General features: G+C 51.8%; 7 protein-coding genes across 7 annotated transcripts; 5 read left to right on the top strand and 2 right to left on the bottom strand.

Annotated features, from left to right (window-relative positions):
* Positions 1 to 274: 274 nt before the first annotated feature.
* N7462_001465 (metallophosphoesterase family protein) lies at positions 275 to 2161 on the top strand (the record flags this gene model as incomplete). Its single annotated transcript, XM_057073191.1, has 2 exons — positions 275 to 435; positions 487 to 2161. The coding sequence occupies 2 exons, from the start codon at positions 275 to 277 to the stop codon at positions 2159 to 2161; spliced, it is 1836 nt and encodes a 611-aa protein (XP_056936832.1).
* Positions 2162 to 2365: 204 nt separating this feature from the next.
* N7462_001464 (enoyl-[acyl-carrier-protein] reductase) lies at positions 2366 to 3668 on the bottom strand (the record flags this gene model as incomplete). The annotated part of the gene is made up of 2 exons (XM_057073190.1): positions 2366 to 3410; positions 3490 to 3668. The coding sequence occupies 2 exons, from the start codon at positions 3666 to 3668 to the stop codon at positions 2366 to 2368; spliced, it is 1224 nt and encodes a 407-aa protein (XP_056936831.1).
* Positions 3669 to 4836: 1168 nt separating this feature from the next.
* On the top strand, positions 4837 to 5046 carry N7462_001463 (uncharacterized protein; the record flags this gene model as incomplete). Its single annotated transcript, XM_057073189.1, has 1 exon — positions 4837 to 5046. The coding sequence occupies one exon, from the start codon at positions 4837 to 4839 to the stop codon at positions 5044 to 5046; it is 210 nt and encodes a 69-aa protein (XP_056936830.1).
* Positions 5047 to 5315: 269 nt separating this feature from the next.
* On the top strand, positions 5316 to 5609 carry N7462_001462 (uncharacterized protein; the record flags this gene model as incomplete). Its single annotated transcript, XM_057073188.1, has 1 exon — positions 5316 to 5609. The coding sequence occupies one exon, from the start codon at positions 5316 to 5318 to the stop codon at positions 5607 to 5609; it is 294 nt and encodes a 97-aa protein (XP_056936829.1).
* Positions 5610 to 6469: 860 nt separating this feature from the next.
* N7462_001461 (glutamyl-tRNA(Gln) amidotransferase subunit HER2) lies at positions 6470 to 8183 on the top strand (the record flags this gene model as incomplete). Its single annotated transcript, XM_057073187.1, has 4 exons — positions 6470 to 6605; positions 6677 to 7001; positions 7066 to 7241; positions 7300 to 8183. 4 exons carry the CDS (start codon positions 6470 to 6472, stop codon positions 8181 to 8183), a joined length of 1521 nt encoding a protein of 506 aa, XP_056936828.1.
* A 314-nt stretch (positions 8184 to 8497) lies between these two features.
* Positions 8498 to 10356, bottom strand: N7462_001460 (SPRY domain-containing protein; the record flags this gene model as incomplete). The annotated part of the gene is made up of 2 exons (XM_057073186.1): positions 8498 to 10230; positions 10287 to 10356. The coding sequence occupies 2 exons, from the start codon at positions 10354 to 10356 to the stop codon at positions 8498 to 8500; spliced, it is 1803 nt and encodes a 600-aa protein (XP_056936827.1).
* A 599-nt stretch (positions 10357 to 10955) lies between these two features.
* N7462_001459 (snoRNA-binding rRNA-processing protein ENP1) lies at positions 10956 to 12674 on the top strand (the record flags this gene model as incomplete). The annotated part of the gene is made up of 3 exons (XM_057073185.1): positions 10956 to 11450; positions 11512 to 11762; positions 11822 to 12674. The coding sequence occupies 3 exons, from the start codon at positions 10956 to 10958 to the stop codon at positions 12672 to 12674; spliced, it is 1599 nt and encodes a 532-aa protein (XP_056936826.1).
* Between the last annotated feature and the right edge of the window lie 558 nt (positions 12675 to 13232).

The following is a 13232-nucleotide window of genomic DNA, read 5'->3' as shown; positions in this document are numbered from 1 at the left end:
TTAAAGACCAGAAAGGCGAGGTTGGGGAGAAGGGAAAGCCGCGCCTGAATCTTTGAGATGCAAATCCGAAGATGTTGGGCGCTGAGTCAGCCGCTCACCGGCAGCTCCTTCCGTAACCGTACGAACAGCTTAAGCTGCGTGTTTAAGCTTCTTTGAATTCTGGATTTCTTCTACATCGAGTCAGTTAACGTCTGCGACTCCTACTTCTCATCTCCGGTGTGCAGTGCTACAGATTCTACTTGAGGAAGGGGTTCTTCGTCCCGGGGTCTCGAGGATGTTGTTATCGGTGTTACCCTTCCTCCTCCCGTCGGCGCTCGCCGCTCAGCCCTCCGCGCCGGCTCCCATCTCCGCCCCCTTACGAGACCTCGAAATCGGGCAACTGAACTTCCTCCACACGACCGATACCCATGGCTGGCTGGCCGGTCATTTACAGGAGTAGGCCGCCGGAGGTTCTCCGTTGTAAGCTCTACTGATCCACGTTTGCAGACCATCCTATTCAGCGGACTGGGGGGACTACATCTCATTCACCACGCGCATGCGGGAAAAGATAGAGGGACAAGGACAAGACCTCTTGGTTATAGATACCGGTGATCGAGTTGAAGGCAACGGCCTCTACGATTCGTCGGACCCCAAAGGCGTCTATCTGTCGGAGGTCCTCCGTCACCAGCATATCGACGTAATCACATCGGGAAACCATGAACTATACAAACAGAATACCTCGGAGGCCGAGTTTCGGACCACCGTGCCTAATTTTCGGGGCAAATACTTGGCATCTAACCTCGATATCTATCACCCGGAGACGGGGGAGCTAGTAGCGCTGGCACCACGCTACAAGAAGTTCACCAGCAAACAGCAGGGCATTCGCATCGTAGCATTTGGCTTTCTCTTTGATTTTACTGGGAATTATAATAATACCGTGGTGCAGCGCGTGGAGGATACTATCCAGGAAGGCTGGTTCCAGGAGGCTATCCGGGACAAGGAAGTCGATCTATTCCTGGTCGCTGGTCATGTCCCCGCCCACTCGACGGAATACCAAGCGATCTTCAAAGCCATTCGAAGCGTGCGATGGGACACACCGATCCAGTTTTTTGGCGGACATCAACATATTCGTGACTATGCGCAGTACGATGACAAGGCTGTCGGTCTAGCTAGTGGACGCTTCATGGAGACGATCGGATTCATGTCAATCAGTGGACTTTCGTCGAGTCACCAACCAAGCCAGGCATCCAGACCCGTCTTCAAGCGGCGATATATTGACAATAACCTGTTCTCCTTTTACCACCACACTGGTCTTGATGAAGAGTCCTTTTCAACGGAGAAGGGTCGCAACGTCTCTAAGCTTATTGCTGAGTCGCGGAGCTCCCTCCAACTAGATCGGGTCTATGGCTGTGCGCCCCGGGATCTGTGGATGTCACGGGTGCCTTATCCAAACCCTGACAGTGTCTACACTTGGCTTCAGACGAAAGTCCTGACCGATTCGTTGAAGGACGATTCCCGTGGAGAGGTACCGTCGGTAGCCATTGTGAATTCGGGCGCCATCCGGTTCGACATCTTTCAGGGCCCCTTCACCCAGGACACAACCTGGATTATATCCCCCTTCACAAATCAATTCCGCTATGTAAAAGATGTTCCATATGAGAAAGTTCAACTGATTATGGAGGTTCTAAACAAACAGGTCAAGGTCTTGCAGGACCAAACAGGAGTATCATTCAGCTCTCTAGGACCTTCCGAGCAGCTTTATGGCTCTAAAGATATCATCGTTGAAGATGACGATGTGCAGGCATACCAGTTGACACACACCTCTGAGGGCGCAGGATCGCAGCAGAAACCACTCTTTGCTAATGAAGCAGCCGGGAAGGTTGTGCCTGGGTACACGACGAAGGATGATGCGGGCACTGATGGCGATGATACCATACATTCCCCTGTCTCCTTTTACACTGTGCCAAACTGCATCCAAGCTTTGCTATCGGCAAACAATTCGGAAAGGCCCGAGACCGTGGATCTAATCTATATCGAGTTTCTCCAGCCTTTTCTAGTGCTAGCTGCCAAATTCGCTGAACTTGAAGTCGATTTCGTCAAAGAAAGCGAGTCCTACATGCCGAACATGACCTTGACAGATCTGATTTTAGACTGGGTCAAGAAGCACTGGAAGTGCGAGTGATCAGTGGCGTCACAATCAATAGCTAGATATGGAATACCCAGGGTGTTTTTTCAAACTTGATGAGACCAAGATTTTTTTGGATGGGGAGACTATTCATCCTTTCGACCATTGGCAATCATATTGTATATAAATCATAGTTCATTGCCTTTGTCGACTCTTTTGGAGAAGTTATGGTACACTGGTTCTTCTTCCCCTACTGAACATCTACTCGTCGCCGCCGGTGAAAGTAAACACGCCCTTCCCGCTACGGTAACCACCCAGCGTGCCCTGAACGCTCTCTGCCAGCGCCGAACCTTCAGAGTCCCAGTTCCACTTGACCTCATCCACGGGGATATCCTTGAACCGACCAGCCCGGGTCAGCTGCAACACATCCTTGATCGTGTTCTCCTTGAGTTCCGGGTTCTTGTCTCCCCACTTGCTAACCCAGAACCCGTCGAACACGAGATTCTTGAAGATCAGCAGCCCGGAAGGCAGAGCAACCGGCTGCTTCGACATGGCACCATAGGTCACCATGTGCGAGTCTGGTGCCAGGGTCTTCGCCAGGGCTGTGGCGTTCTTTCCACCCACACAGTTCAATGCAAGGCGAATGGGCTCGCGACCCTGGCGGGTGAACTCGTGCACCATATCCCGGAAGCCACCGGTCAACATCTCCTCCTCGGTGACGACCGCGGTCGCACCCAGGTCCTTCAGCTCCTGCTTGAGGGCCTCGGTCTCCTCGGGGGTGTTCCGCTGGCGCACCACGTTCAGCGTCTTGATCCCCCACTCACGGCCGAGCTGGATCGCAGCGCGGCCAACGCCACTGTTGGCCCCGTTCTGGATGAGCCATTCCTCGCCGGCGCGCATCCAGTCCCACTCGCAGAAATCGCGGATCATGCGGTAGGCGGTCACCGGGTTGACGCTCACGGTACCAACCTGCAGCGGCGACAAGCCCTCCTTGTTCTCAATGCGGATTAGCTGAGACTCATCCAGCTGGGCGTGTGTGCGCCAGGTTCCCTGGCCGGTGCGCTTCATGATAACCCAATCGCCTTTGGTGAGATTCTTGACGCCGGCGCCCGTAGAAATGACCTCGAAGGCGCCTTCGTTTCCGCCGACTGCGGACGGCTCAGCGGTGCCGAGGGTATTTTGGAATGGAGGTTTGCTGGGGTATACGCCCTGGATCTGGTTGACGTCGGCGGGGTTCATGGGTGCCGTGAGAAGGCGAAGGTTGACCTGGGTGCCATGCGGCGCGGAGATCGAATGCTTGTGTAGGCTGGAGAAGAGCAATCAGTTAGTAAATCAATTATCCACAGTCATGGGCATCTGGCCAAGGTCAGGGACAGTAGAATTACCTGAGCACATCCTTCGGCTCGCCATATTTCGAGTAGACCAAAGCCTTGGATTGTGTGTAGCCATACACGGAGACGTATCTGCGACCCTCGATGCGCGCGGAAGCTACTAGCGCTGCAGTACGAGCTGCGGGGTGACGGCAACCCTGAGCAGCAGCTCGGAATACACTGCGCGACAACATGATGGATATGTTGAGGATAGACGCGGTGGAGAGAAGGTAAGTTGGAGGAAAAAGAATGGGCGAGGCGGACGGCCGGATGACGTCTTGGGTTTGGCGATTTAGCTCGGCCCGAAGTACGAGCTTCCCCGTGGACTCGCCGTGAATTGCTGGGTTTCTGTACCATGATTTCTGGTTCGGACTCTTGAAATATATTTAGATATATATATATATATATCTACGCACGATATACTGTACCTTGATTTCACTTTTGCGCTTGGTCATATTCCAAACTCCAAAGTATTTCAAAAACATGCCATCTATCCAGGGCTTCTCGACTCCGCGGGCTTGAGCTTAGCCGAGTAGGGCGCTTTCTATGCACTCCGCGGGTTCAAAAGGTGAAACTGGACTCGAATTGCTTGATCACCCCAGAGGCCTAGGGCTAAGATTCAAATTGGAAGGAGTAGATTCAACTTCCATGTTTATATCCATTTGAACTTTTCTCTAATTGATCCATGGATCTCTTGCCGAGAGCTGCTGCGTTACATGCTGAATTGACCGAGCCGTTGGCCATGCTTAACGGATCTTGATATGGCACAGTAAGGATAAAAGGTGAGTCAAATACTTTCAACTAGGGCCAACAGACCTTCTTCACTACTCACTTATTAGCCTCAATCGTCTACTTAGAGTCTCTAGGAAGTGAGGATACCATGATTCACTGACACGATTCCTTCCTTGGCATGTGCTGCAACTGGAAAAACGCCCCCCAAAGCTTCATTGTTGTCAAACATGAGTAGCCAAGACCCGAGTATTCGCTCTCTTGTATTTGATTTCAGCCCTTCCGCTTCAAGACGAGCTTGATCGGCTTTGAGAGCTGCCTGATTGGGGGCCCCTCAGCCACCATCGACGCCGTGTCGATCATTCTGGGGTCGTAACGAACAACAATTATAAATAGGACCTCGTATACTTCTCCAGCTAAGAACGGGCCCTGTTTCCCTTCCTATTCACTGACCCACATGTTCAGGGGTATGCATTATGTATTTGCAGAGTTCTCAGTGGAAACCCTCGTGTTTTCGGGGGAACGGTTCAACCGTGACGATCGTAGCTATACTGATGCGACCGACTATCTTTTGGACCGGCCTAACAAGTCCCCACTCGGCCAAGAGGCATCAACACGAGCCTCTCGTCGAATATGTCCTTTTCAAAGCATAAGAAGCCAATGATCGACCTCATGCGGGCCATTCCAGCCCTTCCAGCCTCAGCTCAACCTCGGAAATGGCTTCGGGGCACCGTTGGAGTCGAGGTACCGGACTCCATCTCAAGCACCGTCCGCCATGCTAGGGATCGTATCCAGTCCTTGGCGATTACCGACAATAGCATCGACACCGCGAATCCCTCGTGATGAGCTATTTCCAGCCTCACAGTCCGGAAAACACGAGCATTGGCATTGAAGACAGTTACATCGTCAATCAATCTGGTAGCAGAAACTCCTTGAGTGAAGCCATCAGGCGATGTATAAATACTGGCTTCGTTCTCGAGTTCAGTAGACATTATCATCAACCACCACAGTCCATCTCAAGACTTCAATTCCTCAAAACATCTTTGAACACAGCCTCCGCAAGCAAATCCATTTTGCATTTTTCCAGAAACTTTTCATCTCCAACCATCAAAATGAAGTTCGCTGCTACCACCATCGCTGCTCTCGCCGCCGTCCTTCCCATGGCCAATGCCTGGATCTTCTCCACTCCCGCCGGACAATGGGACAGCGATGACAACCGCAGCTGCACCAAGGCTGCCGTCAAGGCTGGCGGCACGATCGATTGGAACAACGGCCTGTTCTCCGACTGCACTCTCCGTGTCTACAGCGACTCGTCCTGCAAAGACCAAATCGGCATTGCCTCCGATGACTGGAGCGATCACCAGCTCAGCCGGTCCATGGGCAGCTTCCAGGTCTCCAGCTGCTAGATCTCTGCTCTACTCAATGCTCCGAGGTGATAGGTCCTCAGACGACCTAGAAGAAGCCTCTTTATCGAGGGGGTTCTTCCTTCTCCTTCTCATATGTTTGATCTGCAATATTTTCACTCGCTTAGTGTCTTGGATTTTAGATCGAGATTGCTTGGAAATGGAGAAGCTTGCATGTACAAGATCTCTCTCGCTTCTCCATGTTTTGACATAGATAGCATATCTACCTTCTTCCATCGTTTCCAATTTGATGAAGTGTCTTTTTGTAAGAACGAGGACATCCTCAAATTCGATATCAAAATCATCCGTAGCTTCTTAATTGATCTGGTTCTTCTATCATCCACGGAGGCCTTCTCTGTGTTCTGAAACATCCCGATTCAAGAATGTTTACGTAGTGTCATAACGAGATTCTCCTGCAGTTTCCGTTGGCACCGGAGACTAGAGCCTAACCAAGAGACTCGATAAAAGAAGTTGAACCCCCTAAATGGATAAAAAAAAACATTGATTTTATCACTCCATGCTGCTTTCTGAGTTGACTCATTCACAAAAAGTTCATTATCCGTACTGTGTGGCTGTTGGTTAGGAAGTATAGGAGGGTGAAATTGTCAGATAAAGATCCATTTAAGTGCATAGCTGTCAGAGCCTCTCGTAAAAAGAAAGAAGAATTTTTCTCGGACTGGATTTATGGGTGTTAAGCCCCATACAAATACTATCAACGCAAAAGCATCTTGATCAGCACCCGCGATGTTTACACTGTTCATCCTAATTCCGATCTCGAAACGATGGGTGCACGGACCACCGGAGATCGTTGAACAGTTTCCTGCCCGCCGCGCGACGCCGAGCTCACGCATCTATGGCCCTAAATGTCCCTCCTACGCGAAGCAGAGAGATGCCTCGCTAAGCAACATGCGCATGGCCTCAACTCTTTTATCACACCCCTGCCTCGTGCTGGGCAGTGGCTCGACCGTGTGAAAGAGGCAGACCAGCGGCGCGAACAAGGTACGAACTTGGACTTCTGGAGGCTGCCGTGCTCGAAAATCGTGACTGACAGAAATATTCACTTCCAATAGGTAATCCAAAGTCCGCTGTGGATGGCCGTTTGATTGCCATAAAGGACAATATATGTACACGAGAGCTGCGGACAACATGCGCCTCGGGCATCCTGGACAAATTCACCAGCCCTTTCAATGCCACCGTCGTCGATCAATTGGAGGCTGCTGGGGCCATTACCGCGGGCAAGACAAATCTGGATGAGTTTGGAATGGGGTCACATTCGATCCACTCACGATTTGGACCAGTAAAGAATTCGCGACAAGACCACGCAGGAGAGGATCTTTCGGCTGGAGGAAGCTCCGGTGGAAGTGCCGTCGCAGTTGCTGCCGAGCAATGTTATGCGTAAGCGTTGATCCCTCAGGGCATGCGTGATCAGGTCACTAACGGAAAGTCGGGGGATCTGCAGCGCCTTGGGAACAGACACCGGAGGCTCCGTAAGACTTCCCGCCGCATACACCGGGACGGTTGGCTTCAAACCATCCTACGGTCTAATCTCACGATGGGGTGTGGTAGCCTATGCCAACTCCTTGGACACCGTGGGAATCCTCGGAAAGAGCACTTCCAGTGTGCGAGATATCTTCTGTACGAGATCACTGGTTTCCTAGTGGTGACTTTGAAGCTTGCTAACGAGCATAAATAGCCATCCTGAACCAGTACGATGCACGCGATCCTACGAGTGTCTCCCAGTCATCACGATCATCCATCTTGACATGGCATCAAACTCGAAAACTCTCCTCCCGTTTGACTTCGTCTCCTCTTCGTATCGGAGTCCCTCTAGAATACAATATCTCCGAGCTCACACCGTCAATTCGTCATGCCTGGGTTCAATCGCTCGCCCATCTTCAAGAGCAAGGGCATACAGTTCTCCCTATTTCCCTACCAGCAACTAAGCACGCACTGTCAGCTTACTATGTTCTCGCACCGGCTGAGGCATCCTCCAACCTGGCCAAGTACGACGGCATACGCTACGGCACTCGCGCCAAAGGGCCAGATAGCAATGGCCAGCCAGACGGCTATCTATATGCCAAAACACGAGGGCTTGGATTCGGAGATGAAGTCAAACGCCGCATTATGCTGGGAACTTTCAGTCTCAGCGCTGATGCCATGGACAACTACTTCATCCAGGCACAGCGTGTCCGTCGTCTAGTCCAGCAGGATTTCAATGCCGTGTTCGCCGCCGCGCATCCATTTGCTGCATCCCAAGCTCCAGACGCAAGTCGTCTAGAAGCTGGGGAAGTTGATGTGATTATTTGTCCTACTGCTCCATCAGCACCGCCCCGACTGTCAGATTTGACTGCTGGTTCGTCGCCCTTAGATGCCTATGTCAATGATGTATTCACAGTTCCAGCCAGCTTGGCAGGTCTGCCTGCCATCTCAGTACCGGTCACGGTGTCTCAGTCCCCCCAGTGCTCCGATGCTGATGATGTGGCTGGCATCCAAATCATCGGCCAGTATGGGGACGATGAACTTGTCATGAACGTTGCCGAGATGCTTGAAGGGAAAAGACTAACTGGCTCACTATAAGCGAATAATTGCATCCTCTGGGGGCGTGCTGTACTATACAATCTTCTGTATGACTATAATGATACCATCCTACCTATGTACATTCCCTATTCATTCGTTAGGTTTTCGTAAATTATGGCTTGTATTCTGCAGGCAGCCCGTCCTATACTCGAGGGTTTGTGGATGCGCCGGAAGAGTAACTTGAGGAAGAGATGAAAATTGGTATCAAAGTTATGTAACGCCTCACCGTTCCATGCTCCGGGGTTGGATGATTCCACATTGTTCTAGCATTCACATGTGTAACATAGACCACAAGATCATGGTTTTGCCAAGATTCACGTCATTTCAACATCCTCGTCAGCTGCAATTGACGGGGCATCCTGAACGTGACTTGGCGTGCCAGCCGTGCCAACACTCATTGCATCCTCGGGGGGTGGATTTGCGGCGGTGACAGTTTCCCGGTTGATAGCCGGCGTCGCCCGGTTACTGTTCGCAGCCGAATCAGAGGCGCCAGGCCCGGACGTGGCCGAAACAGCTGAGTCCAAGGCCGCGCCAACACCACCCTGGAGAACGTCCGAGCCCCCAACGGCGCCGGTGGCAGGGCCATCCAGCTCGGTGGTGTCATTGTTGCCAATGACATCGCCGTCAACGCCGCCCCAGGTGAACATGGCCTCGACCTCGTCCACGATATCGGCGACCACGTCTTCGACAATCTGGTCATTGAAGCGGTCCCCAATAGGCCGGACTGGGTCGCCGTATTCGTTGTGTTCGGGTGGGCCAACCCACCATGGTGCTTCAAAGCGGCATTCGACTGCACCGCCGCCGTAACAGCTGACCGCAGGATAGTAGCCGACCATGCCGTCATCGGCGTTTTCACGTTCGCCAATACCAAGGTTATTAGTTCCATTGGCGAGACGACTTGCGGGTGGTAGGAAAGCGTACAGCTCCTTGAACGGAGTGCCCATCTTGACGCCATTTTTGAAAATAGTGATGCTTGAGCCCGGTAATGTGCGGAGGGAGGCGTCTTCACCATTCATCGGAGAGGGAGGACCGAAGGTTGGGGTTTCTTTCAAGTTAAAGGCGTAGTCGCGAAGATGTTTAGTAGAAAATACGTTGGACTGTTGCCAACAAAAATCTGATTTGTAATGGAACGGGATGCGATCTCGAATGATATTGGCAGCGGTAGGTGTGTGTGACGAGGGAGTTGAGCCATCACCATCGACCGCGGGGTCATACGTGCCTTCGACGATCTTTTTGTGTAGAGACAAAGGAGGCAGGGTGATAAGCATGCCGATGACATCGCCTTCGTTGATAGCTTCGCCCTTAGGGAAGAAGAACTCGCAGCGCATACGGTTGACGACTTCTCCGTTTACATCACGGATACCATATCCATAGCAGTCAACCCCAACATTGACATCGAGGTCAGCCTCACGCCGAGCAAATCCAAGACGGACATGCCCGCGGGGCGATGCGCCAGGGCCACCTTTCTGGGGGGCTGCTTGGACATTATTGATTTTGCCGCTGATGACTCGCGCTTCATAGTAGTATGAGCCTTCTCTAGCACAGACGTTCGCTCGAGCTGTATGCCACGCATCGCTGGTAGTGACTGCTTTAGCGTCTTGAGAGAAGGATATCGCTGCCGGAGAATCTTCAAAACTGAATCGAGCATGGTAAGGCTGAACATCTGTTTGCCGATATTTGATATGGGGGAAACCCGGGTCCCCAATGGCATAAGAATAACGGAAGCCGTTCTTGTTGGTGAGCTTATCGACGACTTCGTAGAAATCCCAGCTCTGGCCGAGAATGTCGGTCTTTCTGGTCACCAGATTGAATTGTCGAGGCTGTGGGGGGTATCGATCTGAGGTGCGTGGCTCGGCTAACAGTAATGGACGAAGGATGGAGAGATCTGAGCTGGGACGGGCAGTGCTTGCAGCAGCGGTTGCGCGTTTCTTTGGAGGTGGTGCGCTCTCGGGGTCTAGGCCTTTTGCTTCTCGCTTCTTGCGACTATCACGTTTGTTCCGTTTTCCTCGAGCAGTATCGCCCTGCGCAGACAGATTACTTGCAGGCGCTGGTGATGACCGGGAATTCAGATCTGATAATGTGCCACTAAGGAGGGGCCGGTACCCGGCGGGAGGATAGGAGAGTTGATATTGGAAGAAGGCGCAGATGAGCCTGGGGCTTGACTGGAAGCCATGGCCAGAGAAATAATTGGTGATGAACTGGCACCTTTGTATGATGACCGTTATTCTTGGGGTCAAGGAAAGACCCGACAAGGCTGCTATGAACGCGGGTTGTTTAAAATGAGCTGACGAGGACCTAGATGCATGAGAACTGTCAGCAGCTGCAACACGTGCTGTTGGCCATCTTGAGAGAACCTTTCAAGATTGACAGCTCACACTAAAGCCGTAAGTCACACAGAAAGAAAAATAGGAAGCTTACCACGCGCATTGGTGTAGGCGCAGGTAAAGTAAATGCGCTCCTGCGTCGGGGATCCCACCAAAACCGCCTACGCGATATGGAATCTCGCTCAAATTCAAAGCAAAAAATGCGAGCAGCTGAGGTGGCACTAATCCTTTAAACCTGACCAATCCTTTACTCGGGTCACTAGAGGAGAACACCGAGAAGTTGGATTGTGCCGTCCTGGTGAGAGCTCGCGATCCTTGGAGCAAGTGAGAGCTGTCGCGGCAGAAAAGCATTGGAGCCGCGCAGGGCGGTCAACTATTGTCAGAAGGCGGTGGAAGTGGGAAAGTGGGACGATCTCCGCCCGGCAGAAAAAAATACCGATTAGATCACATGATCCAGAAATTTACACACAACTATCGATTGATTGCCGTGCTTAACCTCGAGCAGATCGACCGATTCCCGCTTTTCTTCAATTTTGGTTCCCCTTGGAGCAGGATCGCTTCACCCTTCACCATGCCCAAGGCCACCGGTTCCCGAGCCGCCGCTGCGGCGCGCAGACACAACCCTCTGGCGGACGATATCTCGTCCGTGGGGCACCTCCGGACACAGAGCAGCAAGAAAGGCAAACGCGCGCAGAATGACGATGAGGATGGCGAAAACGGACAGCGTTATATCGATGCCAAAATGTCGCGGAAGATTTTGCAAATTGGTCAGGAGCTAGCAGAGGAGGACGCCGCTGAACAGAAGCTTGCTATGGGATCTGCTGCCCCCAAGTCGAATGCCGCTTTTGAGTTCGATACTCGATTCGATGAGGAGGAATTGTCTGACGATGACAAGTTCGATAACGATGGATGGGTTGATGAGGAGGAAGAGATTGAGGAAATCGTAAGAGCTCTCTCTTGGATTCAAGCTCTGTCGCAAATTGCAAATGCCTAACACGGACTAGGAGGTCGATCCGAATGACCTGGATATGTTCAACAAGTTCATGCCTGGCGGCAACGACGAAGACCCTATTTTCGCCCCGCGAGAGCCCGGAGCTCAGGGACAAACGACTAATTTGGCCGATCTGATCTTGGAGAAGATCGCTGAGCACGAGGCCAAGCAGAATGGCGAGACTGGTGGACCATTCATTCAAGGCGGTGGCCTGCCTGAAGATGCCGTTCAAATTCCCGCAAAGGCCATTGAAGTATATGAAAAGTACGTTGTCTCATTCACCCACTCTTGCCACATAGACCCCGGCTAATCAGTGAATCCAGAGTCGGCATGATCCTCTCCCGCTACAAGTCTGGCCCGCTTCCCAAACCGTTCAAGATTCTCCCGTCTGTGCCGAACTGGCCGACCCTTCTCGACATCACTCAGCCCGAGAGATGGACTGCCAATGCTGTCTACGCCGGAACCCGCATCTTTATCTCTTCCAAGCCCCACGTGGCCCAAGAATTTATCAACACGGTGTTGCTGGACCGTGTCCGTGAAGAGATCCACGAAACGAAGAAGTTGAATGTCCACACCTATAACGCCCTCCGCAAAGCTCTGTATAAACCGGCGTGTTTCTTCAAGGGTCTTCTTTTCCCGCTCGTGGCCAGCGGTACTTGCTCATTGCGCGAGGCCCACATTGTCTCTTCGGTGATTGCTCGTGTTTCTATTCCCGTGCTGCACTCTGCTGCGGCGCTGCTTCGCATGTGTGATCTGGCCGCGGAGCAGTCCATGCGGTCACTGGAGAGCACTGGTGCTGTGAACACATTCATCCGTGTATTCCTGGAGAAGAAGTACGCTCTGCCGTACAAGGTCATCGATGCTCTTGTATTCCATTTCCTTCGGTTCCGCGCCGATAACGAGGACACCGTCATGGGTGATTCTGCCAAGGCTTACAAACTCCCCGTCTTGTGGCACCAGTCTCTTCTGGTTTTCGCCCAGCGCTACCGCAATGACATTACCGAGGACCAGCGTGAGGCTCTTCTGGACTTGCTGCTGGTCCGTGGACACAAGGATATCGGTCCTGAAGTACGACGAGAACTGCTCGCCGGCCGTGGTCGAGGCGTAGTCCTCCCGGATCCCGAGCAACAGAATGCCCTTGATGCCGGTGATGATACAATGGATGTGACCATGTAAATGCTCTTCTGGGCTTTGATTTCTTTTCCTTTTGTCATCAAAAATCTTCCCCTGCATATACCACCTACGACCAGGTCATGAGCACGTCTTTGATGGAATGGCGTTACGTGTTTGAATTTTTCTTTTACTCTCTTCTGTGGGACTGCATATAATTCCCCTTGATGTCGGACTCGATGAAGTTGATAGAGCAGCATAGCCTCTATTGGCTAAAATAAAAGCATTGTTGAAAATTATCTCTGGTCAATCCTTCCGTAGATGAGAAACCCTCTTTGCTTTTCTTCATTCAAGCTTTGGATTGGCATTTGTAATCTCATGCCTGGTCATACAACCTTGATTCCACTTGGCCTTCCCAGCCGATAGGAGGGTATCAACCTCATTTTGCTGATCTCTTCCTTGGTGACAGACAGATCGAGAGCTGATCGTACTCTTACTGCTTAAATTATTTCCCCTGAAAACACCCCCGGACGGTGAGCAAGTTCTGTCAAGCAACCCAATGGCGCTCTGCCTGAGTTCTTTTACAGCAACTTTTGTCTCTCATGGATCTTGATCGATTGTTCA

Source organism: Penicillium macrosclerotiorum (assembly GCF_028827735.1).
Source record: "Penicillium macrosclerotiorum strain IBT 26536 chromosome Unknown utg000002l_segment0_segment0, whole genome shotgun sequence".
Taxonomy (NCBI): domain Eukaryota; kingdom Fungi; phylum Ascomycota; class Eurotiomycetes; order Eurotiales; family Aspergillaceae; genus Penicillium; species Penicillium macrosclerotiorum.
This window is presented reverse-complemented; position numbering and strand designations above follow the sequence as displayed.